Raw genomic sequence first — 27,400 nt, 5'->3', positions numbered from 1 at the left:
TTAAAATTAAAACTTCAGGAGCAGAACCCACAGAAATCCAGAGTTGGTGTCAACAGTCATTTCTCTTTTGAATAGAATTAGTTCTTCTGCTACTTGAACACAGCATGCATATTAAATGCAGTATTGTCATGCCTGGTGCATGGATTAAAAGAAAATGGAAATTCCTCCTTCCGCTCTTGGTGAATGATTTTTTTGCACTCCTTGGCTTTGGTGAAATGTTTTATGAAAGGCTTACCTTTAACATGCTGTAAAATGGAAACTGTTGTAGGGACCATAATTCTGACTTCTCTGCATTTTCAGTCAGGTGATACACTACTGAAGCAGAGCACATTTTTGTACACAGTTTCCCTGCTAGCATAAAGGAAAAAAAAAATTAAACAGGCTTGGCAGCTCTAGGAAGTTACCAGGAAAAAGGTGTGGTCTGTGTTAATTTGATATAGTGGCTTAAGTCTTATTTCATTATTTAAAGATCCCTTGCACACCTCCTGTACAGACATTAAACAGATTCAGTCTTGCTGAGGGAACAGCATAGCTCTAATACCGATAGTAGAATGGCTACTGGTGATATTTTTATTCCTTTAATTGAAGCCATGCCCAACAGGAACGAAATTTTTGATGAAATATGGAGAATACTGCCTGAGGCCTCCTAGGTAAGTGCTCCAATACATGCTTATTTCTTTAATAGCTAGTATAATCAAGGAGCAAATATCAGTCCTTCAGCACATATGAAACATGCTGACATTTTTTCTGGAAAATCTGAAAAGCTCAACAAGACACACTGCAAAGGAATCAGCTACCGACCATCTTCCTGGAGTTTACAGCTATTTTCACTCCTTATTCTATCAGAAAGCACCATTTGAGACTAGACAAGCAAGACTGGAGGTATAAAATGTTTTCCACCAATGAGCTGGTGAGGGATGCAGACATGAACTGGGATGGCTCCAGTAAGCTGAGCACCATTTGCTTACAGAGGAAGCACTCGCTTTTCAGAGCACAGGCGTCTTTGTGCCGGTGTCCATGGAGAAAATCTTCATCCGTCTTGGATCCATTATGTGCTCTGTAATGTATGTAGAGGAAAACAGTCGAAGCATTTTACAACAGCTGGCAGGGAAAAGAGTCCACATGTTCAAGCATTTGGGGGGATTTAAGTTTCTTGCTAATGTGCCGCAATGTGCAATGCTAATGTGCAATGAATGCTCGCACTCACAAGGAGAACTGCTGGACATGCAGTTTTAAGGCTGCATTTTGATGCAAAGTCTGAAGTGTTGTACTGTGGCTGCATCTGTGAAGGCAGCCGTCCTGCTTGCCCCCTCGCTGCCCCCTATGGTGCCTGAAGTCATCTGCTTGTAGTGGCCAGGGGCTGAATTGGCTTGAGAAAACGATCTGCCTGGAAAATAATCCTTTTTTGTTTCCTGGGGTAATTTACAGGCAGATCACTTCACTCATCTGGTCCTCTGGAAGGGTTCAGAAATGTTTGTCCTGGCACATAGGTGACAGAGGAGGTGGGGGAGACAGGATTGTTGCTCCACATACACACTGCCAGTTTAACATACTTGAACTACAGCCCAAATAAAAACCAAAACTGCATCTTGGGCACAAATGAGAACTTGTGAATGGGTTTCTGCACCTCTCCCTTCCTACCACGCTTGGCTCCCAGCTTTGCAAATTCCTGGCATGTGCCACTGAAGTCGATGCACAGATTCCCCTGCTTTGCTGAGCTCTGGGACACCAAGGCATGCCAGCCCTAACTGGGTCAGAGACTTTCTTTGTACAAGTGGGCTGAGCTGCTGGGAAACCTCACTGGAGCCACGAAGAAGCTGCTTCTCACACATGCTCCTCTCCCAGAGCAATGGCGGGGGACAGGGTTAGGAGGGGGAGCGGATGAAGTGGGGCTGAGCTTGCACCACACTTGACTCCCTGCCAGCATAAGCTTCCTTACAGAGCTTACAGTCACAGCACAAGCCCGAGTAAAGCTCCAGCTGCTCCCACGACTGCCAAGGCTAAGCACCCTGGGATCAGAGCAATGCCACAAAACTCTGCATCTGTCACTAGGATCTCCTCTGTGCTCAGAAAGTGGGGGAAGAGTCAACAAGAGACAAATAAGCCTATTAGTATTTATTATTTGTATTATTATAGCACCTCAGTGCCTAGTCGTGGACCAGAATCTCATCCTATTAGCACTCTGAAAACCCAGAGCCAAAGTCCCTGCCCCAGAGGGCTTACAATCTTCATTTCCAAATTGGGGGTGGGGGGAGGGTAAAAAGAGATGGAGGGGGTAAAAGGGAGCAGTGACAAAACAGTGATCACTGTGATGGAAAACATTGGTTTTCTGGTAAGAACCATCAGCTCTTAAATGCTTAGTTGGATTTAGACATTCTTCACACAGTCAATACTTTGCATTTCTCATGAAAAAAAGCATCAAAAATTCACACAGAATTTTTTGTTATATTCAGTGAAAAACATTTCTCATTGCAAGAAACACACACAAGGTTATTTTTAAAAAATACTGTTTAGTTTGTTCTAGGCAGATATCTGAACACATTTACAAAGTCTACACATGCAGTGTATAAAAAAAGTTCAAAGTTTTAACCAACTTTTTTGGCTCATTCCTTATTTAATTTGCACTCTTGGAAAAAAAGAGATACCTCTTAATTAAATTTTTGAAGATAAAATAGAAATGATTTTATATAGACTACTTTTCTGGATATACTTGTACTTTCCCTGTGCTCCTTATTTAAAACATAATCTAAATAGAAATTATAACCTTGGCTAGATACGATGACAGAGAACAACTGTGTATTTGGAAAACCTATATAACAAATTTTACAGGTTTTTCTGATCAAAAAGTGTGATTACAACTTTGTGCAAGAAGGGCATGTGATTTACAACTTTTTGCAAGCATATCTTCTGTGCATATTTTTAATCACTTGCCTGTAAGGGGCCAAATCCTGCTGTTCTGCCCAAAGTTTCTCTAAGATCAACAGCTCCTTGACACTGTGCTCTGTTCTGCTGGCCTCCTACTGTGTGTCATAGTTAATACTGTGAATAGCTCAGTTTGAGTTCAGTATTCCTGGTTTTAACTATAATTACTCTATGGTAGTAAGTGTTTGCAGGTTGGAGTATCTTACAGAGGCCTGTAGGATAGTATGATTTATACCCATGCAGAGGGATGAAGGGAAACAAAACTAGCTGGACAGTTTGTAAAATAATTAAACATTTTCCATGATCAGCTCTGCTATTTGCCATTTGGATAGCCCTGACCAGAATCACCTAAGTAACCTGTACTCTTCACCTGAAAATAACTTTCAATATTAGCTTTCTTCTATGCATTCTCTAAATTGCTGTAAACATCCAGGATATCCATATATATAAACATATGCATCTGGGTATGTGTGTGTATACATGCATATACATGTATAAGTGTATATATATATATATATATATGTATACACACAAACATACATACATGTACATATATGGATATATAGCTATGACGTAGTTGGGAAACAACAATGTCATTTTTATAGCATTCTTAAGTATCATAGAACAAGGGTATTATAGGCACACATCTTAACTACTCATCCTTTACTACAGTCCTAAAGCTCATTTACCTGAGATCTGCATCTGTAAAAATAAAGTTCCATTTTTAGCTGCATGTTACAAAAGACTAAGTATCAGCCCCACAGATATGAAATTACAACTTAATTTTGAGACTAATTTACTACCAGTAAAATACACTATCTTATAAAAAAGATACTGCTGAAAGAGATACATATTAAAAAGGAAACACGATTCTTAGAGGTTTAAAAATCTCCCTATGCCTTCTCACATCGTAATAAATTTATAAAAAATATTTGACACGGAAAATCTCCACAGAAAGCATCCTGCTCAAATCACATACCCTTTAAGCCACCCCTCTGGCAAAAGTTACATGGTTCAGGAGGGCGAACTCTGTGATGTAGGTATTCAATTCTCGTCATCCCGTTTGTAGTGAATAGTTTGTATTTCCTGAGCTATGAACATGGCCATCTCTCTAGTGCCCGCAGCAATCACTCGGCAGGACATAAGATCCAGAGGTCCCCCTGAGGACAAGAGGATTAATAAGAACTGTCTTAAATACAAGCCATGCTGTAATTAGATAGCTGCAAAAAACACTGAAGCAACTTCATACGCAGATCTTTTTGGGGTGGGAAGAACAACCTAATTCAGCAACTCCTGTCTGGACACTTCCAGCAAAAAATTATTTTGGAAAATTCTAGGTACAGAGCCAAAGTATGCAAGAGAAGCAGTGAATGCCTAGATTTGTTCAGTATCCAACAATAAATGCAATATTCCCTTCTAGCAACAGGAAGGGGTACAACAGAAATTAGTTCATTCAGCATAGCCTTTCTCTTAATCTGCCAGATCTTTCCAAAGTATCCAGGTATTGGTCACCAGTAAACCATTACTCTGAGATGTGCACCATCTAAATTAATAAAGTAATAATCTGGAGCTTGTGCTATCCTTCGCTCCCTCTGACTAGTTTTCAGTCATATATGTTCAGACTTATACCTCAGAGTCCTCCTTTCCTGGGAGGTTGCGTCTGTTGAATGTGTTTGGAGTCTGAGCGCACCTACCAATCTCCTGGGCTGGTTCTTCACTGTAAATATGATGCTTTAAAGGAATTACTCAAAGTCATGGAAATACATTTTGACTCAGAGGACCTTCGATGTGATGAAACCCCAGGCTGGAATTACATGAGTGCGTCCTGAATAACCAGCCAGTCTAGTGGAGAGCACAGATGCTTCTACAGAATATTGCGAGAAACAAGATAGAGCCACAGGGGAAAGACTGCTCTGAGGTAACAAGTTGCCCTGAAGTAGCCACTCAATCCCCCAAAAGTCAGTGAAAACAAGGATATGCTCACCTGAAGTGTCTATCACAGTGCCACCTGCCTCTCTAATGATGACAGTCGCCGCTGCCAGGTCCCAGCAGTGTAACCCAAACTGGTAATAGGCGTCTGCAGCGCCGGATGCCAAGTGGCACAGAGCCAGGGTTGAGCTCCCAATGACACGGACCCTAAACCCCATGAGAAAGGGACATGGTAACATAAAGAAGAAAATGCCTTTCATTTCAACCTATGTGTTGAGATCACAAAATGTACAACACACTTCTTTGTCTGTTTTTTTTTTTTTTTAAAAACTACTTGTTTTAATGACTTTTCCATCACAAATGTGAGACATATATTGTAAAGTATCTTACCCATGTGCTTGGGCCTTGAGCAATCTCTCAATGTTACCAAGGAACAATTTCAAAGTTGCAGGGTCACGTTTTGGACCAATTTCTGTTAAAATTAAGGCCTTCGAGATATCTGCAATGGCAGGGAGATGTTTCCATTAATTCAACAGCTTCCAGGTAGGTTCTGTAAATTCGTTTTTAAGTTAAACACTAATGGACTTTTCACACAAAAATAATTTCCATTTCCCTTTTTCTACCCCAAACTCTTTCATAGGTTAAGTGGCAACTTTGCATGAACATTCAAGCAAAATTAGGTTTTTCATATCAAATGGTCTGCTCTAAGCGTATTAAAAGAAAAAGAACAGGAAGATTAAAACCAAGAATGCATTCTTACATTCCTTCTCTTTCCATACATTGTTTTACTTCACTGATTGGTCACCTTTTGGCAAATTCACTAATATTAGCAGTCAGCTAAAAATAATCCAGTGACCTAGTAACTATTATTGATGCGAATATATTCATATTTAAAAACAGGATGGTTCTTGAATAGGGAATTTTAATGCAATTTGTTGACCAATTCTAAACATCTGGGAGCACAGTAAGAGGAAAAAAATGTTTCTGACTAAATCACCAGTCACTCAGTAGTAGCTCATTCCAACATTTCAAAGACTGAAGACACTTCATGACTGAAAGCAATCCCTTCTTATCACAAACTAAAGCAGTATCTTTATTCATAATAACATATGAATGCTCTGTTTGTCTTGTGTTCAGCAAGGGCAATTCTGACCTAGAGCAGGTGAAGATATCAGCCTTGTGCACAGTCAAAGGAGAGACTCACAGTGACTTGAAAGCTCTTGAAGTAGTCCTCACGTGACATCTCAATATTGCCAGTCTATAACAAGCGTATGCCAATGTAGGTGGAGGTGGTTGATCAAATGCCAAGTGTCCCTGCTTCTGCTGTGCCAGCTGAACTCAGAGGCATTAGAGAGATGACAAAACTCAAAGGTTTAGCGGTTGATTACTCACTAACTATGCTGTGCCCAATGTCAGGTGTCACCTTCTATCCTGGGTTAGAGGCGAGGCATTCATTCAGATAGGGAACATCTACCTGCTTATTACAGCTAGTTGCATAAGCTGAAAGTTCTCAGCAGACATAGCAAGGAGGTTTTCGAAAGCAAATTAGGCTGGAGTGAGACATTTAATTACCCAGGCAGCCAATGAATTTAGTATTGGAGATGAACATTATGGATTCAAGCAATGTGGTAAAATGGTTGGTGAGTAAAAGGTATGCAATTAGATTAAAAGTTACCGGGTGTCACAAATCTTAACCATAGGAACATAGACTTAACAACCATTTTTTAAGCTACTGCATTAAAATATAAAACCACCAATCCAGGTATGCTGTAGGGTATTTGTTATTTAGCTACTACTGAAAATTCTGGATGGTGAAAGCAATCTGCCTTAGCTTATTTTCCATAATAGACCCAATTTACAATTAGAGACCATTTAATGCACACCTCATTGCTAAAACGCACCAAGCATTCACACCACATCAGTCATTGTTAGGTTGTGACTAAGATACTTGTTCTTTTGAGTTATTAAATATATTTCTAATGCATAAATGGATCTCTGATTTTCATCAAGGCTACAGGGAGAAATTGGTTGAAGAGACTAAGGCAAGTAAGAAGGAGGTGTCTGCTTAGGAAAAGGATCTGGCTGATCACAAGACTCGATGGGATTTCAGGAATTCAAGATACAAGATCAAATTTACTGACTATTCCTCATCCTGACAGAGGCCAAAAAATAAGCAGGTTTGGTAGAAGAGATTTAACAGTGATATGGATAGATTTATGAGGAAAAGAGCAAATCTGTTGACCACAAGAGATTAAAAAAAGAAAATACATTTATAGTATTAGCACATGTAAGGCCTGATGTGAATCTAAGCATGAGAAGACAGTATCACTCAAGATCAAAGGGAAAATGGATCCTTCATTTAAGTGTATCCCAGCTCCTTGACCAGACCATACCAGACCTCTAAAAAATTGGTCATTTACAAAGAACAGTGTTTGCCTGGGCTGTGATTTCAGTTGTTTAAATCTGAACAATGAATGTACAGAGTACATCAATGTTATACAACGGTCACATTTCCTGAAACAAAAGGCAGGAAGTAACATGACAGCTTGGATCTCAAACACATCATGGCCACCTCAGTTCCAGTGGTGTGTGCAGGGAAACACAGTCTCTCTTCCAGGGCTGGCTCATTTCACTGAAGCCACAGCCCTTACAGAGCAACTGTGATTTAAAACACCCAAAACATCAGTAGAAGTGATCCTAAAGTAGATCCAGCTTCACTGGTGAAAATTTCCCACCACCAAATGATATATCTCAAAACAAAAGAAAATTTCAAAGCATTTGGAAGGGCAGAAGGTCTACTTCCCTTGCTATGTTCTAGACACCCACATAGATCGGATGTCCAGAGGCAGGAAGACAGAAGTGACATGTGCCAAAATTGCTCCTTGATCAACTGGAAACCAGAACTCTCCGACCGCAAAAGAAAGTCAAGCCATTTCAACAGTGGTTCATCCAGCCCAGCTGGGAGCACCCCTAGTTCTTCCTAATAAGTCTCTGCCAGCATGGGCTTTTGTGGAATATGAGATATTTGAGCACTGACAAAAATGTGAGGTATAATTAGTGATGAAAATCTTAGGGGTCATTGACTTTACATATTGCTCCACGTCTCCAAATAGGGAGACCCCAGATTACTACTAATTTAGGTGAAGAGCCAAACTTCCCAAATTTCAGCGAAATTTTGATGCAGGGTCTGCTTGAGGTATTAAGGAAATCTCCAGGTTAAATTGCTTGAATTTACTGTGTTTTAAGCTAATTAAATCTCTTTGGGGAGAAGTTTTTACCATCTCTTGTGTACAGTGATGTACATTTTTGGCATATGTCTGCTTCTGCCTACAATTGAGTGTTATGCTCTCCTCTGCATTTTAATTGACTAAAAGAAAACTTCTCTACACACATCAGATTATTGTTATCTATTATCATTAGGCAAACAGATAGATCTATGATCTGGTTTACCAATAAAAGGACTCTATTAAAGTGTTGACGAGGTGTTGCTGGCTATCTGTACATCGAAACACCTCACATGCAAGAGCAAGCTGTTAGAGAACCCCTAACGAAGCATGCATCCTTTAGTTTACTGTCAGCACGTATGCCTACAGACATAATACACTTTGTGACATAAAAGTTTATTGGAAAATAAGTGAATAACAGCCGCTATAGTACTGTGAATTTGATTCACCATTCCCATTGCATCTTGCTTATAAAAAGTTATGCCAGTGTACAGCTGGAATGAAACTGGTGAATCTACACATTCTTCCTTATTTTAAACAATGGTTGTGAAGCAAAATTATTTAGGATTATTTAAATAGTTCATATTCAGATGTATATTTTAAAAAGAAAAGGAGGAAAGTTGTGGTTTTTCAGAAAAAAACAAACACAAAACAACAAAATTATCATGCAGGTGAAATACTTTCCATCAGGATAATGATGTTCATTATCCTAATGATGATTTGCAACAACTCTGAAACAAAATTAACATATTCCTTTTAGAGTTCTAACAAAATCTAGACCAACCTGTCTCTTTTGATACCTGAAGCCTTTTGTCATTACAAAATGCCCCTTGACCTCTTCTACCAGTGTATAATCGTTCTTCAGTGCAGTGGTAAATTACACCAAATTCAAGCTTTAAGATTTTGAAAAGGAAAGAAATGAATGCAACTCAAATTACTCATCATAAATATAAACAACTACTAATGGCAGAAAGATCAGCAATATTTTTAATTGGTACACATAATCAAAGATTATATTGATGCTAATAAACTGGAATATTTTTATTATTACTGTGATATTGAGATATAGGTCATAATAAAAATTCAGTTTATAAAGAAAAGTTAATGCAATGTGTTCCTGATCTCTAAACTCTTACTTGCAGCTTGTTTCTGTTCACATGAGAATGGCTTAAGTGCCAAGTTGATTTCAAATTCAATTGTATGTCCTTACTGAAAATATGCAAGTCCTCTAAGGTAAGATTCTGAATGCTTTGCTTTCACTGGTGAGCAGTTACACTTTGAAGTAATCCCACTGACTTTGGCTGGACCCTGATCAGTCAAGCATCTACATCAGAAGGCATGGTACACTGTTTATTAACAGTGGATGCTTTTGTATGCACTTCAACTTTTGTGGTGCATTTAATTTGCCTGCCTTTTCAAGCAAAGCAGAACACTCTGGTCACTTGTTCAAATGTTTCTCTGCAAAATTCTTTTGTTTACACATAAAAGTGAGAATCCCTTGAAGTCACAGCACTGCAAGAGAAGGAATTTGGACAGAAATAGCAAATACTGTGACCCTCAATGAAAGCTTAAGAATGTGCAACACTGGAATTTTTGTGGGAGATTCTGTTTACTGATGAGAAGAGGGTCCAAATTTGACCCTTGGTATTTAAAATTTCCATTACTTTAATGGGTTTCAGCACAAGATTTTAAAGCATGTCACAAATTCCAAAGGTCAGCTCTGAAAATCACCCCTAGATAAGTACTATTAGAACTATTTAATTTAGGGGTGGACAGGTACACAAAAACTAAGTGACTCGCCCAAGGTGTCAGAAGTTGGCAACAGGGTCAAGAAAACATCTCATATGTTCTAGACTCGAAATCTTCTCCTGCTGCACTCCTTGTTCATCAAAGACAATTCAAAGGAAATAGACTGTCCTCACTCCCTACCTTGAGGTCTCATCTAAACCAAGGGGTATTTTTGAGGAACACGCTATTAATAGTGTCTTTCCCTGAAGACATCTGCGGGAATTTCTTCAGTACATTCAAGGCTTATATTCAGGCCACTTCCCTTGTGTGTACTTTGGCTCCTTTTCAGTTTACTACTTTTTTCTGCTTTTTCCATTTGTTTACTGAGGGAGATTTAACATCATTCTTTATTTTTGTTTCAGCTTTGTTTAGTTTACATAACCCAAAATACGCAGCATCAAAATCATGACGGTGTTTTAGAAAACATAAATATTAGAGAAAACTGTCTGGTAATAATATGTAGTATTCAAAAGGACCTCTGGGAATGAATAAATTTCAGAAAAGCATGGAAGTATTTCTCTGCAGTTTCCATGTTTGAAAAGTCTAACCAAAGAAGTACACAACATTATTCTGTTTAAATCAGTGTGAGGTACTAGGACATCTGAAAACTAGGTTGTTACTTAACAGAATTCTTGCTGGCTTCACTTAAAGCTATACTTATTTTTAAGATTGTTGAGTTAGGCTGAAAGAGGCACATTCCTTGGCAATTTGAATAGCTAGTTAGTCTGTATATATCAAACTGTATACTGGCAACATCTGGAGAAAAGGCACTAGCATGAATGAGTACAGCTAGGAAACTCAATATGGCACATATGAAGTCTAGGTAATCTCCCATCCTTGCTGTAATCAAGCTCTCATGTGGTAAATATTTTACTATGTTAAGAAAAATATAAAGGCAGATTAAATGAACTAGGCCCATAATTTTGCACTCTTCATAAAATCAGTTCTAAATTGATTCATAGCAGGAGTTAGCTTTCACAGGTACTGCTAGCAGGAAAGAAGCAATAAAAATAACATAAGAACACTAGGAGATATGTTCAAATTATGAAGAGGCAGCACTATATTGAACTTACTATGATTTTTGTCTAACATAACCTTGCTCACACCAGTACTCCCTTTTTCTGCACATAATTCCTATAATATTTATAATAATTCATAAGAATTCTCTTTTAATTGCCAGTTTGCATCTGTAATTTTTGCAGGACTAAGATTTTAGATCAGTAAAGTGTGATCAGATGCATTTAAAAAGCATGGAAAAACCTGAGTAGTGACTGATTTTAAAAAAATTTTTTATTTAAAGTTCCCACATGGTTTTGAGGCTTCTAGCCAACTCTCTTAAAGAACATACTTCATACCTCTTTGTTAACAGCAAATCCAATGCTTACTGCCACTGTTGGAAATCTGTGAAAAATAAGCAATGAAATATTAGGGATGAAAAATCTCTCAACTTACTCCTTATGCAACAAAACCCCACATGGAGCTCTGTGAGCTTACTTGTGGCAAAATGCACTTGACATTGTACTATTTCTCCTTTGTCAGCCTCTTTAACTTTGTCAGTTCCTTTAAAAATGTAACAACATTGGAGAAGGCAAGAAGTAAACACATGAAGACATCACAATTTTTATACTAAACGCGTTGTATATTTTAGTGATTTTTTTGCTTTAGTGTAATTGAATTATCCAGTATAAAATCACTAATGTTATAACAAGCCATCATTTTTAAGAGCACATTTTGTTCAAGTTATGCATCTGAGACAGCAACTAAGTAGCATGGAGATAACTTGCTGCTAACATCAACATAAAAAGAAACCAGTTCCTCTACGCCCACTTTTTGCAAAGTGATGATCATGTACTGAATTTGGTCCTTTTGATTACGGTATAATTCTTGCATTTTAAACGATGAAATAAATTCATTTCTTAAAAACATGTTTTAAAAAGGGCTTCAGAAGTCCAGAAAATACTGCTAGAAAGAGGAAATTTCACTTAATTGCATGAAACATCATCACACGACACCTCACCTTCCCTTGAATTCTGTATAATGGCACTAAAAGTCAAGGAAATGCCTTTTTTTTGTTTTTATGATACAGGCAGTTACTTTCAGCCACTAACTATAAGGCAGAGCATAGTGAAGAGTTTTATTTAGAAATATTATGAATAGTCATTAGTTTACAACTCCTAGCATTCACATGATGAATTAAAACTCCTCATTTTTGCAGTAATGACCCCTAGATTTCGTTTTGCAGAGGTACTTTAGAAAATTAAAACCAGTATCTCTGTACTTAGTCTTCAGCTCTACTCTACATACGTGCCGTAGTTGTACTTCCCGGGGAAAAATGAAGCATTTGTGTTTGAAAAGGAGAAAACACCACTCCTAAAAGGAATGTGTAAAACCCACATAAGGTGTTAGGCCAAGTGTCATTATAGCACAGCCTTGTTCCTCCAGTTCAGCTCAAGTCTCTGCACGTTCACATGTGGTTATATATATAAACGAGCTGTGAGGCAAGAGCTCTGGGTCATTAGGCAGTCAGCAGAAACTTCAGCTTACCTTCAGATAACAGTGTAGAGCTCTCCCCAGCACAAACACAGCCTCCCTCAGATACACTATGCGAGGTACAAAGAGATAAAGGGATGACTCCTACTTGTGAGTCAAAGGGACAAACCTACCATGGTAAAGCACCTCCAAGAAGAAGGGTTGACTTGTGAGAAGCTACATGTTGCTTTTTGATGTGTTTCCCAGTTCACTGTCCATTTACCTGTGCACAAAGTTGCACGTTCCATCAACAGGGTCAATAATCCAGGTCGGACTGTCGGTGAGGACACATTTTGAACCTGCAGCAGTGGATTCTTCAGCAATAAACCTGCATTTGGTATGGGATAAAATAAGTATCCCAGAACATTAGCTTACATATGTGACTTGGAAAATACAATTCCATCTTTTAAGAGATAATTTTTCTCTATATATATAACATTTTTGTATAAATGTAAACACACATATTGCTTTTTTTTAATTTAGGAATTAGGAACTTTCACAGAGACTTCGAAGGAGAGTTCTCAAATCTATAGTATACTATTTTACATGGTATAAAAGAACTCTATTTATTTTCACTTTCCCAATATATCATTAAGAAAGTCATGAAAATGAATGCAGAAACGGATCTGAACTAGCATCCTTTGAACTCTAGAAGATTTCTTTTATGCAGAATGTAATTTTGTGGGTTAGGCCTGTCTCTTGCAGTAAGTATTATAAACTGCAAACTGTACCTCCTTCTCTTTTGCAGTCAAATTCAGTCAGCAGGAAATAATGCATTTTTGAAAATCCACAATCTTGCTCCTACTTGAATTTTACAGTCTGGTTCAGGAAATTAAAAGGTTTACAAAGCTGAACTTTCTTTTTCCCATGACCCAGAAAAAAAAATCAACAAATTATTATTTTTTTTTGTTTGTTGTTTGGATGCATAAGGCACAAAATGAAATCTGAGGTCATATTCTCTTCTGTTGTTCTGTCCCAGTTTCTTTTAGCAATTTTTTTCTCCTTTTTCCCTGGGAAACAAACATCCAGTTCTGGCATATTTCCTGTTGACCTTAATTATCCCTGCTGTCCCACAAACTGCTGAGGATCTCTTTCTATAAGAGCTGTGCAGGTGCTGCTCTCACAGGTTTTCATAAAGCCCTATATATACAGAAGGTATAGAATCCAACTGCTAGTACTGAATCTTGCTGGTGGTTTCACATTCGAACAAATGGTAACGGTATTCAGAGTTCCTGCAAATACCTGAGGACAAAAAAGCTTATCTCAAAGACACAAAGAGAAAAAAATGGATAAAATAAAGAGAAAATGTCTTTTGCAGAAACAGCTGCCTCCCTAGGACTAGAGCAGCAGCTATTTTCTTTTGTGTCTTCACCATGTACTGCATGATTCCAGATAACAATTGCAACCATGAGCTTAAAATGTTCTGCAGAGAGCACAGGAGGAGACTTCTTGACTTTTCCAAATGTTACTCTGCCTTGACCTCTGTAGAAACAGACTATTTTGATGGCATTATGGACCCCCAGTCGGTATGAAAAGGGAACTAGGAAGTGTTTGTTACTATTTTCATCTCCATTAAAGACAACAACTGAAGGACAAAATGTTCCTGTACAACTGAGAAATGAGAAAGACTTGAACAAGTGTTTGAAATTCTCAGTTTAACGTAACACTTTGCAGACTCCTCGCTGTAAATATTCCATTATTTTGTCTTGTTGGTGCTGTATCATTTGACTTTGGCTTTTAAAAATCCTGTAATTAGCACCTAAACCCAACCACACACTTTGTGCTGCTAGCTGCAGAGGAAGCTCATCTTGCAGTTGAAGCAGCTTACATCCCATTTCAGATTGTCCATCTTCCACATAAAATATGCCTCTGCTTCAGCCTTCTGCCAGTTCCCCCTGCCAGAGCCTGAACTGTAGCCACTGTCTTGCCACTCAAAGAAAGGTGAAATGAGAACCTCTTTAAAGACAGGAGTATTTTTGTGTAAGATGATTTACCCTCAAGTGTTGCAAGCCTGTCCCTCGCCTTTCTCTTACAACGGGGTTGTGATGCTGCAGTCCTCGGGTTCAGAAATGCTAAAATGAAGCTGGGGCACAGCAGTGCTATTGATAAAAGTCTTCATGCTCAAGGGCAATTTTTCCAAAATGTAGGACAAATTAGGTGCACATTTTATGAAATCTGGGCTGATAGGTTAAAAAAAAGCCCTTGCTGCTCTACAGCACTGGGAACTGTGAGAGTCCCTCAAGGTCAACATCAAATGTGTTGTTCTATGTCCTCTAAAACCCCACAAACTAAGCAAAACACTCAGCGTGAAGTACTGGAGACCAAATCTTAGGAACAGCTTGAGAAGTGGGAGGGGTAGCCATCTTATTAAAACAGTTAATTTAATATGACATCCTGCCAGCTCTGCCGACCTCTCTTCAAATCTGGATTACAGTTTACTCCCACTGAAAATGAGTCTAGTAATTTTAGCCAAGCCTGTTCATACCATGGTGCCGCTCTGAAATTCATTGCTGGAACAGCAGGGAAATTGTAACATCACATAAACTGCAGCAGGAGTGATACCCTGTGAGGTATAAGAGGTTCAAACTGGGGCTGTCCCTCACCTAACCCCCTATGGGGCTCTGAGGGCAGAAAGCTGGGAAGCTAGGGTTGGATGTCATCCTCTTTAACCGCTGTGTCCTGGTTTTAATGTCTACAGATTTAAGGCCACAAAGAATACAAAGGATGCTTGTGTAACAATAACACGTGTAAATGGTAGGATAGCCTTTTTCAACCAGTAGCCCCTGGTATTCTGGCTGTGCCTACCCACAACTCAAAGACTTCTCAGAAAAAAATATCCTTTTGAAAAGACTCATATGGACCATAACAGAGTACTGAAGAGCGACCACAGATGAAAATTTGAGTGAAGCATGAAGGAACATGATATATATCACTCAGCCAAGAAGAGAGAAGAAAGGAACAAGGGACAGAACTACCTTTGGAACAGATTTTCCTAATATTTCTCTTTACTTTTGAGTACATTTTCAATATGTCAAGACTCATCACTGCCACACTGCAAATGGTACAGATTCTAATAAGATCCCTTTTCATTTTTCTAACTCCTAAAAAAAATTTTTTTTTATTCAGAGACCATAAGAATCAAGATGATTTAGAACAAGAAGAAATAACAGGAATCTTCAGTGCTGCTTTCAACAGCCAGGTTAGGGGAAAGACTGAACGCAATTTAAATGATCTTTTAATGTTTGCATTGCACTGTAATTTAACCCTTGCTTGCTACTGTAGGCTCCTCATTGCAAGTGTTTTAATTAAATTTAACTTTAACTTTAATTAAATTAAATTTAGTTTTAATCTGAATAAATTCTATCCAAAATCTACGGCAAATATAAAAAAAAATACTTGTCTTGAAGAAATGGTAATTCCTTTATTTACTTATAAAGTCAGAAGTTAATTGTGAGGAGTTGATGGAGTCAAGGATTTTTCAGTTCCTGGGTCGAAGTTGACCTTACAACTTTTGTTCCCATTCCGAGTAATCTGAGTGCTTCTGACAATTCTCATTTTATGTGAAATGTGTATGTTTTACTTTCTCTGCCAGACTGTTCAAGGAAAAAAAACCTAATGTAGGAGCGGAGATGAGAAAAGAGCACAGCCAGCAATAGTAGATGGAATATTACACAAATAACAGGCTTGTAAAGCCTGGCACTCTCTAGCAAATCACAGCCAAGAACCACACATTATGCTGTACAGTACTGCTTCAATATGCCATCACACACAACACGTGTTTAGAAAGCCATATTTAGTATAAAACATTCTTTCTGCTCCTTCTTATGGTGGTGGTTTTTTTGCCCAGCAGCCTCGCCGACAATCAGATTAGTAGCTGAGCCCTCCAGATTTTCTTCTTTGTTGATTTCTGCACAGCACTAGAATGCAAGGCTCATCTCCACCAGAGATGCACGCAGTTAGAAGGAAGTCACACAGTAATTAAGGCACACATAGGCTCTGTGGGAAGATGAATTTTATCCACTGAAGTCAAATGTAGAAATCAATTGCAGAGTCTCTGCAGCCAACCAAACCTGGCCAACTAATACAAAACCTCTCTCTAACCTGTGCATGCACTGAGAGTTGTTATTTTCAAGTTGGCCAGAATAATTTAAGAGGAGTCAACAATCTGATCCATTTTTAAAACCTTGGGTTAACACCCCATGTAGTAATTTATAACCTGTTTATGTATAGGCACCAAATCATGATGATGATGATGATAAAAATCCCTGCTTCTCCCTGATTTTGGGATTCTATGTGATTAAATATGATATTGTCCTGACCCGGCAAACGTGTGTGTATGATGGCAAAAGGAAGTGAAGGAAAGGTCTGCAGGTTCAGACCTTTACTATCACATATTTCAGCTATATTTTTATAGATATCTTTAGCATCATTTTTACATAACTGGGAACAGATCAGTAGTCTGAAAATCATGGAGATCCATATGAAACCTTCACACATGATGTCCCTACAGGGGAAACATTGCTATTAAATACATATATCAAGAAACATAAATATTAGAAAATATAAAGCACTAAGTATAGAGAAATGGTACTTTTTTAAAAATAGGAGTCCTATGAAAGTGTCCAACAACAGTAGGTTAATATCTAAGAAAGATATACAGACTTTCAAAATACCCTTTAAATGCCAGTCACATATGCAGCACTGAAAGGACAAACAAAGGTCATTGCTAGTGTCTTACTATAGGCACTCACCTGTGGGAGGGAAACTTCTCTTTCAGAACAGAAATAATTAAATTTTCCACAAAATGATCAGTTTCTGTTACAAGATCTGCTGCAGATGTCTTTGTGGACACTTGTTTTTCCTCTGTGAGAGCTTTCCTAATAATCTGAAACAGAAGTTCATAAATCAGATTTGTTGGGCACTCAGCCTATGCATGCTAAAATAATATATTTACTGAAAAATAAAGCTAATCCTGAAAAACAGCTGTAGGCCTAATTCTACCAGAGGCTGTTCTAATTCTTTTGATGAAAAATCCTTCTGAGCTAATGAGTATTTTTTTTGGGAACAAGGCATTTTGAATCATTCTGCAGAAACCGCTCCTGACAGTTCAGAAAAGGATTGATGACTGGGATGCAACTAATGAAATAAAAGGATGATAGCAGTCCTCATGATTTAGAAAATTCAAAAAAAAATATGTAAGATAAGAAAAACCCTTGAGGCTCAGGATTTTTTTCACAGAAACTTCTTTTTCTCTCTCTTTTTTTTTTTTAATTTACAGGGCTAATATCCCACTGCTCTCTTACTTTAAAAGACATGCAATAAGGCAAACTCCACTAGTTTCTTTCTTTGCCAACAAAGACACACAGTTTATTTTTTCTCGTTGGTTTTTGGAACTTCAAATACTGACCACCCACTAGTTCCCAAAGAGCTGCTATATATATAACAAAAACAAAAATTTAGACTTTTCCCCAGATATGAAACCAATTATCTAAACCTGGACTCTCTTCTGGAAAAGTTTTTATCTCATTCTCAAGGGTTTTACTGTTACAAGCTCTGAACTCTGAACTAAACCACATCAAGTGCAAATGCACATATGGGAAAACAATTAATGAAAGATTTTTCCCATTTTCCCCATTTTCTTTCTGCGTTTTTTTTTTCCCCACCTCTTCATTAAAAAGAAAAAAAAAGGAGCAGGACACAAAAAGAGATAACTCACTTTTTAACCAGTAAAAATGATAAATTATTTGAAATTAGGAAAACCAAAAGAAAGCAAAAGTTAAGTACTACTTATTTGTGTAGAATTATATTATCAAAACCCAGCAGCAACAAGACTAATATTCCAAGTCCTGTCAATTGTTTATCTAAATTTCCATTGATCAAAGTATTTTAAAACCATTGAGAAATATTCGATGACCACAGAACACAGTTCTGCCGTATTATGCATGGGAAAGGTAACCAGAAACTCACAAATTTCAGTTTCAGCTCTTGGTTTTCACAGTACAAAATAATGTGTTTGAAGGGTGTGTTGGTTGTTCTGACAAGTAATGGGTATTGCTGACTGTTGCCTTAGTCCAGAAGGGATCTGGACAAATGTTTCTCTTTTGTGAGCTATAAAACATCAGTTGTGCCTATACACTGAGCTTGTATGGGCAGGTAATACTTTTCAGTTTGAGTTTGTGCTAAAGTTTATTATTGTATATCAAAATATTAACCACATCTAATCTTTTTACTCCCCTCACTGCCCTGTGTGGTTTTCTTGAATGTTTTACCCTAGAAGCATAAAAGCACAGCTCCAGGAAGGCCCTTGGGCTTCTCTTCGGTCCAAAGCAGAATGCAAAACACTCAAGCTACCTCAGTTGCGTATTCTAAAAGAAATTGCTATGCTGATACCTTTTATTTTAATTGCTCTTCTTTACTTTTGTGTTGCCTATACTGCTCAGAACCTAAGAAGATTTTAATTTCTTCTTTGCAACGCCAAGTTCTTGACTTTTATTCCATTTTAATACATTGTAGATTGAGGATGTTTTTGCAGCCATTCAAATCACTGTGTGCTACTGCTCAGCAGGGCAGTGAGATCACACCTGAGCTTTGCTGCAAAAAGAAAAGCTGAGATGAAACCTCTCTCCTGTGGATGTGCTCTGCAATAAGCTGATTTCATCATATGCTCCAGCACTTGATTGCTCCTGTTTGAATACAGACCTTTGCACATCTCAGCTTCAAATTTAATATTTCTCATTTCTGATCCTTTACCCAGTTGTTCATGACCATTTTTAACTTTAACCCCGTCCATTTCCCTGGTAGCCTGCATGTGCCAGCATGAGGCTCCCATCACTTTGGAGGTGGGAAGCACCAAGAGTGTGACTCCAATATAAAGAGGGAGCCGATGGTCTTTTCATTCATCTCCTCTGTGGGCCCACGCCAAGGAGGCATGACACACATTTACCAGCCCAACACTAGACTGCCTCTCCCCACCTTTTGTGCCACCTCAAGAGGAGAGCAGGAGAGAAGTCATGATGCTGGGCTGAGGTCACCAGCCACAAATGGGTACCACATCTTTAGAGTCTTATCCGCAGTACCAGGTGATGTCGCGGGATGGACGGGTCTAACTCTAACTCTGCCTCTTACAAAGGCAGCTCATATGCATTTGCTCCAGCTTGAACACGTATGCAGTCCAAGCCAGAGCTGCACACAAAGAACACATTTCCTGCATAACTGATGAAACAACTTTTACTCTTTAGAAAATGATCAAATAGCTCAGAACAGCCCAGAATCCAATTTGTCTTGAATAATCCCTGAAAATCACCTGCCTACAGAGTGTTAGAGCCCAGTGCCTCAGAATACTTCGAGAGCATCACTCAACTCGTCTCCTTGCAGAAGCCTTACAATAAGGTTTGTAGATACCTCCTGTAATTGCCTGGTCTTTCCAGCTGGGCACGGAGCTCCATAAAAGTCTCACTCTAGGTAACAGGCATCAGGTAAGCAGAAGACCAAAGGAACTACAGGTTGATGAAATGGAAAGAGATGATTGCATCTTATCACTATTATACAACAAAATTGGTAGCCAAGATCCTGTAATCTGGCTGTAAACGTATTTTATTATATTTTATCACTGTATTATGGACTGTCCCTAGATTACAGAGATTTTACAGCAAGAAAAGAAAAGAGAAAATCAAAAGAAAAAAAGTAGTTTGTGTGGGCTTCAACATGCTATCTTCTAGTGTCAGGTTCTTGTTTTCACCTGGATTGTTTTGGTGAAGTTTTTCCAATTCTGCAACTCGAGAGAACTGTGTAAGTATTACTCGGTGCTTTCAAATACTATCAAAGGTGCAGAGACTAGTTGTGCCTGCTTTTCTTGTGCAAAAAGTCATATTAAAACTACAGGTGTACTCAAGCGAACATAGCAAGGAGAGTTTACTCCCAGAAAACAAAAGAGAAGTCTGAAAAAGTGCAGTTACATGTGGCCTTATAGAGTGAATTAGACATAATTTTAAAGCAGGTCAGTAACAGAGATTACAAAATCGTGGCCATTCTCAATGTGAAACATCCCTATATATTTAATGAGAGCCTGTGATATTTCGTAAAAGTAAGAGAACTAAGTAACAGGATGGGCAAAGAGGCAATGATTTCAACCTAGTAATATTCGTTACTCCAGCAACATAATTTTTGACACATACTCAAGCAAACACTTCTTTATTGCTCTTTTAGGTTCAGAAGAAACTATTACAGAGTACAGATGCCTATCTGTGGAAAGGAGATGCATTTTACTTACACTCACAAAATATAATGTAATATAAACCAAACAGTTGTGTAAGCCAAAACGGGAGACCAGAAAACTGCTGATGAAAATAACCCCCATTTTTACCAGTCAGTTTTCAACAAAAATCCAGTCCTATTAAACCCATGTTACACTGCATTTTGCATCCTTACCTGTAGCTTCTTTTGGCAATAGCTGGATTGATGCTTAAATAGAAGATACAGCCCTACCTGCACCTTTTCTGCTACAAGGATCTCTGATGCCTTTTGTAACAAAAAGAATCCTTACCATGACAAAATTAATAACAATAAAAAAATACCCAGTTTCCAAAGTCCTATTAAACAACATCCTTGGCTGGTTTAAATTTGGCCTGTCAAGGAATCAGCTATTTCCTGCCACTTGCAAGATAGAAATGGCAAACTGTGAACTAAAAAGATTCAAGGACTAGACTTCTGGGATGTTTATTTCTTCTAGGAAAAGGTGCTGTGATTTTCTGGCTGAGCGAAATGACTGGAGAAGGTTACAGCTGTCTTTACAAATTGATATTTTGAGAAATAAGGTGTGGAGTCTTGAGCAAGTCATGAGTCTCTCATGTGAAATGGCTGGCAGAATGAGTATGCTGGAGAAACTCCTGTTTTGAGAGTCTGTGAGTGCATGACCTGTCATCCTGATTTGGATTATCCATTTAGCCCTTGCATTATTAAAGCAAGTCTCCTCTCCTCTGGCATTCTGTTCATCTTTGTGTATGTTTTCTACTAAGGAGAAAATATGTTTAACAATGTATTAAGGAAAAGTTATGGGTCATGGATTCAAGATAGAAAGGGGGGGCCCCTTAAATCACAGTGTATAGGTACAAAGTTTGTTTCAAAACAGAGCAGAATGGAAGCAAGAAAGAAATACATGTCACTCGTGTTTGTGTTTTACCCAATTTCTCAACCAAACAATCTGCTGATCCTACTTCTTGAATCTGTTAGACCTGGTGGAAATTTTGCTGTTGCATACAGTGTGGGCCAGGATGTCTCCTGAGATGATTAACATTCTGCTGTGTCAAAACACGGATCTGATATAAGCTAAATATCTTTGCCGAAGACACAGCTGACTTGTCCCCAGCAAGTGAATTTCAGTCACTCTGAACACTGTGCTATATATAACAAGACAAAACCTCCCCGACACGACTATTTTCCTCTGCACAGGCTGCTCAAAAACAAATGTTGGCCCCGAGGGATACAGACCTTCGAGGGAAGTGGCACCGAGGGACAGAGGCCCCCGAGGGATGGGGCACCAAGAGATGGGGGCCCCCTGAGGGATGGGGGCCCCCTGAGGGATGGGGGCCCCGAAGGATAGGGCCCCAAAGGGAGGAGGCCCCTAGGGATGGGCCCACGGATGCATGGGCCCCCCGAAGGATGGGGTCCCCCGAGGGAAATGGCCCCGAGGGATGGGGCCCCCAGGGGATGAGGACCCCCGAGAGATGGAGACCCCAGGGCCGTCATCCCTCCCGCGGCAGAGGGAACCGGCCGAGGGCTCCGGCGGTGGGCCGGCAGAGCGGGCGCCGAGCCCTGCCGCCTTCCTCCCCCTGCCCAGCTTTGTGCCCGCACGGCCCTTCCTTGACCCGCGCCGGGAGAAGGCTCCCCCGCGGCGGAGCAGCCCGTCCCGGCGGTGCCGGCCCCGTCTCACCTGCCCGGCGCGGCGCGCCAGCTGCACCGCCACCTCCGCGCACTCCTGCCAGGGGTCCCCTACGCCGCCGGCGGCCGCCGCCGCCCGCCCTTCCTCCTCGTCCTCCTCGCACGGCTTCATCGCGGCGGCTGCGCTGCCCGGAGCGGGGCCGGGGGGCGCGGGGGGCCCGGCTGCCCGCCCAGGAGCGCCCGCCGAGGAGGGTGCCCGGCGCTGTCACTGCGCGCCCCGGCACCGCCCCGCCGAGCGCAGCGGGGCGGAGGGAGGCGGCCGCCGCGCTCAATGGGGAAGGCGCGGCTGCTGGGCGCTGACTCTAGGTGAGCCCCGGGGGCGGAGGAGGGCCGGTAGAGGCGGGGGGTGCCGCGGGGGGCAGCGGCGAGGCCGCGGAGGGCGGGATGCGGAGGGCAGGATGCGCCGCACCGCCATCGCCGTGCCCCGGCGCCCCGCCTGACATGGCGCCGGTACCGCCGGGATGGGGAGGGATGGGGCGCTCCTGGTTGCCAAGAGATGAGGAGCCGCCGTGCTCCCGGGAGGGGCACCGCTGCCCCCGTCTCCCCAGGGCGATCCCGGAAAACGGGGGCCCGGCTGTCAGCGTTACCGGGACTTTGGGGTAGAAGCTGGAGGCTGGCATCGGCCATCTCAGGAGTGAAGGGGGAAAGTGGGGGAAAAGCGGCTTCGGGAGTGGAAAGGGCAGTTCAGGTTTTAAAGTTCAGCAGCTTGCCAGTGCTTGAGAGTTCAAATGTGTGGTGAGAAATACATTGCCCTTCAGATTTTTCACTTGGCTTCGTGTGTCATTTTGGATTTATCAAGGATGAGGAGAATTCAGAACTCACAGTTCCAGAATCCGTATAAGCCAAATTGCAATGCGTTTGAGTCGGCCGAGTAGGGGACAGATACCGGAGGGATTCTGGATCCGCCTTGGAGGAGGAGGACAGCCCACAATGAATACACGCTTATGCAATAGAGCAGTCAGACTGTAGTACTTAAAACACCGAGGGAGTGTTGGGAACACGCACTTTATCTGTCAGAGTGAGGTTTTCCAAATGACTTGTTCTGATGCACACTTGGCAGTGAATGGGAAAAAAGAGAGTCCAGGGATTGGGTCCATCGGTGTAGCTTTTTGAAAGATGCATTAAGTACATCGAGTGTATGAAACCTGCTATTGTCTTTCACCACCTGCTTTGTGGTTGAGGGTTTCGTTTTCAGGGCTAGAATAGATATGGCTTTAGTGATGAACACATCTGCATGAAGAAAACTACATAACACCACCACTTACTACCTCTGAACACAAAATTAATTATTCTTCTAGAGTCTAGGCTAAATTAAATTGACTTGGGCATTATAGCTAACATAACAGACCCTAAGTCTAGATCTATTTTCTTGTATTGTTTATCTTGTAGGACACAGATGACTTTGGGATGAGAGGGACACTCCTGCCATATGTAGTTCACAAAAATAATAGACACTTTTTAAAATAAAACACTTGGACCTTTTCCTTCTAGAGCAAGTGACTGGACTTCATGGATTGTAGCACAAGAATTCAACTTCATTCTTTAAATTTGTAAATTGTGCTATTCTGGCTGTGGATAGCACAAAGACAGCAAGGCTGTCCATCTACTTGGTGAAACAATTTTTAGTTCCCATTTTGTATTAGAAAAAACAATAGTAACAAACCCTGAGAAGATGAATTAACTAATATACAAAGTTTGGAAGTTTAGCTTAAATATGAAATGATGAAATATTTTGAAGAAATCCTCACCAAATATTTGTCAATCTTTTTGCTAACTGATTATTCTAAGTTGTTTCTTCAAACATGTATCTGTTTTGTCCTTATGTAAGATTAGTTTCCTTAAGTGCAATAACCCTACAAACATGCAATATAGTATAGAACAGAACTGCTCTGGATTCTTCCTTAACCTTAGTTTCGTCCAGGTTTTGGAAGTCTGTGCTTTTCATTGCTGCCATGCTGAGCATGGCTGTGGGTGGCTTCAGGACCTTCCCTAGAGAGTTTCTGTGCAGGGGCAGATTGGTGAGGTTTGTGGGCTGCTGAGATGTAGCATAGATAGCTTTAACTCTGGTAAATTAGAAAATGTAAATTAGAAAATGTACAGTTAAAGATGGCTTTGCATTCTAGGAAGCATCTCAGACCACAATAAAAGTGTGTTTTTCTTAGAAAGAAAAGTTTTAGTTACTGAATTCACCAACAGTAAAAACAGTCTATACCTTTTGCAGAAACTGGCTAGGTCCCATTCTGATGTAAAGCAGATGGTTTCCTCCCATATGTCTCAGGTCTGCCTGAATACCTGGAGATTTGTTGTGATTAGGCTGCCACAGGTGCATTTGAAAGGTCTGTTTAACTCACATTTTAAAAGCAGGGCAGTGTGAACGATAGTGTAGTAGGCACGATGCAGAAGTATCCTCATTGAAGGTAACTGCAGAAAATCATCATCACAGAAAAGTACTGTTGCAAAGTGGGGCAGTGCTCTCCTCAATATTTTTCTAAGCAAGAGTATATCCTTTCTCTAAATGGAGTCTGAGTGGCATTTGGAAAATAAGCATTTGGCTAGTAAAATTTCCCCAACCTTCTCTTCATTCTGGTGGTAGAATATTCATAATACGATCACCAGAGGCTGAACTTCAGAGGCTAAAATATCTGAATGAACCCTCATTGCAGCTATGTGGCTTATGCAGGTAGAAGATTTAAAGCAAAACTAGAAGGCCAGCAAAGAATACTTCTTATAAAATCAGTAGCTGCAGCTAGTATTTTAAGACCTTTCAAAAAACTTTGCAAAAAAATAGAGCTGCCTGTAAGTCCTATAAAGAGATGGCAAAATATCTCTTTGTCATTCTGCTAGTCTGTGACAACTTTCTATATATTACTTTTCTGATGTTTTTTTCAAGCCCTCCTTAGCCTAGGCCTGCCCAGGCAGTGTGAGCTTCCTCCTGTGAGCTGCTGGGTGATTTTGAACATCCGTTCACCTCCGAGCAGGTTGAGGCTGCTCTCTGCCTTGCTGGATCAGACTCTTGGTTCTTCTTTCATAACTGCCAAGGTCTTTCATAACCTCTGATCTTTCATAACCCCAGACGCGAGCCAGTTCCTCTCACATGCCTTTCATAACCTACACACATGCCACGTGTTTAATCTCATCCACTTGGAATAGGCCCATCCTGGATGAACCTGAAATACTAGTGTTTCTTGGGTGCTTTGTCTGCCTCAATCCTCCAGAGCCCCCGCCAGATTTGTGTAGATGTTGGACTTCCTTCCCGGAGACAATGAACACTCAGTGGAGAGGAAAACCTGTTCTCTCTGACCTCAGAGCAGAAAACGGAGACTAGTCATGGATTTCCTTCTCTCCCAGGGTGTGAAGCCCTAATTGACTTAGGTGTGGCTCAGCTGGAGGTGGTAGTCAGCTTCCCTTCCTGCCCCAAACCGCTGCCCCGCGTTCCTTGGCGCGGCTGCTCTGTGTGCCACACAGGGAGCCCCGCTGAGGTCTGCTCAGACGGTGGTGCAAAAACCAGGGTCACTCAGGGGAAGCTGCTGCAGCTGGAATTGGTTTAATTCAGCAAACAGCTTGCCGTTCTCTTCTTGGACAGTAATTGCAGGCTGTGGTGATGCAATAAAATAGGTTGTAGTTTTGCAGAGAGAGAGTGACCTCTCCGTAGCTGACTGGCCATCAACGTGGAATCCTCAGATGGCCTCCAGTGCGGATCTCTGTCACTTCACAGGTTTGATGGATGATCTCCCAATAGGGACTTAAATGGGAGAACAAGCGTCTAACAGCTTTAATAAAAACAGAGGGGGGAAAAAAAGAAAACAAAAAGGAAGTAATCTTTTGGAATTATTAGCCTGAGTGCGAAAGAGCGTTTCCTCAGCATGACAGCCAGAGGCTTGCTGCGCTGTTATTAAAGCACTTCAGTAGGAATCCATGCAGATGGCTTTTTTACCCAGCATAGGATTATATTGGATTAGTCATATAAAATTGTTGTTTACTGTCTCTAGCCCTTTTCCCTGGAGGTTTTATCAGGAATCTCACAAAGCATATAGTTTGAGCCTGCCTTTAAAAGGTAAACCAGATGAGAAGCTTTTTGTTTGTGTAAACTGTTATGATGTTATAGTTTAGTGCAATCTTAATGTTGCAGTGAGAGATTTTATAGCTGATAAAAGAGGATGCTTAGCCCAGATTTTTATTTTGCCTACAAGAAGGGAAGGTAGATAGTAAGTAGATGCTTTCTCTTCTTTACCCCCTAGAAGAGCTGTGCTGATCCCACTTCTGCTCCATCAATCAGAAATTCCTAACAATGGCACAGTTTTTCCTAAAGCTCCCTAACAAGTCATGTATGACATAATGCTTGATTAATGCACTGTTCTAAATGGTGTGTATTAGATGTTTTACGTGTTCCCTTTCTGCCATGCAGAGTCATTCTGACCATTTCTCCTCTATGTCCAGGAGGCCCAGGGATAACTGCTCAGACACTGTCCACGTTTTCCCTCCTGCCACAAACTAACCAACAATCTCAAACATGCAGTGCAGGACTCTACCTTCAGATGTATCCCAGGGGCTGGCTAAAGTGGAAATTGAGATTTTTTTTTTTGTTTCAAGGTCTGACAGACAGCTCTACTGGTAAAATGGCATCCTTCAGTGTTTTCTGGAGTTTTCAGACTGGCTCTGTCATGATGGGAAATTTTCCCTTCCCGGAGGTATGGCTGAGAGAGCTTTCCTGATGTGCAAGTGCCTTTGATTCTACATAAGAGATGTTTTTCTTCTCTGTAGGGAGTTCTGTGGACAAGGTAATGCAGTCCTAAGCTGTTACTTTTTTTCCTAGACCATGTCCATGAGTGTAGAATAATAAGGTATTTTTCCCTGGCCTTGAAGGGACAAGCAGCAGACTGTCTCTGCCACATGCATGCCAGTATTGTTTTTTGAACATTATCCACTGAAAACACTGAACATTATCCACTGAAAACAATCTACTGTTATAATCTGAAGTTTCTATCACTGAGGGGGATACAGAACTTCTGTCAGTGTGCTGTTACAGGGATCCTCGTTAGCCTAATTTGGTTTAGTAAATGTTACCTCTGTTT

The 27,400-nt window shown here is 40.4% G+C and overlaps 2 protein-coding genes across 2 annotated transcripts in view; one reads left to right on the top strand and one right to left on the bottom strand.

The window, feature by feature from the left end:
• Positions 1-2,100: 2,100 nt before the first annotated feature.
• IMPA2 (inositol monophosphatase 2) lies at positions 2,101-22,535 on the bottom strand. The gene is made up of 8 exons (XM_027651006.1): positions 22,321-22,535; positions 17,144-17,277; positions 12,616-12,720; positions 11,219-11,264; positions 8,860-8,968; positions 5,242-5,350; positions 4,907-5,058; positions 2,101-4,082 (listed from the first exon to the last, which is right to left on the bottom strand). The coding sequence occupies exons 1-8, from the start codon at positions 22,438-22,440 to the stop codon at positions 3,967-3,969; spliced, it is 891 nt and encodes a 296-aa protein (XP_027506807.1). The 5' UTR covers positions 22,441-22,535; the 3' UTR covers positions 2,101-3,966.
• A 23-nt stretch (positions 22,536-22,558) lies between these two features.
• MPPE1 (metallophosphoesterase 1) overlaps positions 22,559-27,400 on the top strand; it is a 32,728-nt gene continuing 27,886 nt past the window's right edge. Inside the window, exon 1 of the mRNA XM_027651002.1 lies at positions 22,559-22,634. The gene's annotated coding sequence lies outside the window, so the exon portion shown is untranslated. The remainder of the gene's footprint in view (positions 22,635-27,400) is intronic.

The sequence above is a fragment of the Corapipo altera genome, unplaced genomic scaffold (assembly GCF_003945725.1).
Source record: "Corapipo altera isolate COAL_440 unplaced genomic scaffold, ASM394572v1 24, whole genome shotgun sequence".
NCBI lineage: Eukaryota > Metazoa > Chordata > Aves > Passeriformes > Pipridae > Corapipo > Corapipo altera.
Note: the sequence above shows the minus strand (reverse complement) of the source record. Positions and strands in the feature narration are given on the sequence as shown.

Excerpts from the sequence above, each read along its gene's own strand:
- IMPA2 (XM_027651006.1), bottom strand. The coding sequence starts at position 22,440 with ATGAAGCCGTGCGAGGAGGACGAGGAGGAAGGGCGGGCGGCGGCGGCC. Across the intron at positions 17,278-22,320 it reads TGGCGCGCCGCGCCGGGCAG|ATTATTAGGAAAGCTCTCAC; the intron begins GTGAGACGGGGC and ends CTTCTGTTTCAG. Across the intron at positions 4,083-4,906 it reads CACTGTGATAGACACTTCAG|GGGGACCTCTGGATCTTATG; the intron begins GTGAGCATATCC and ends TCTTGTCCTCAG.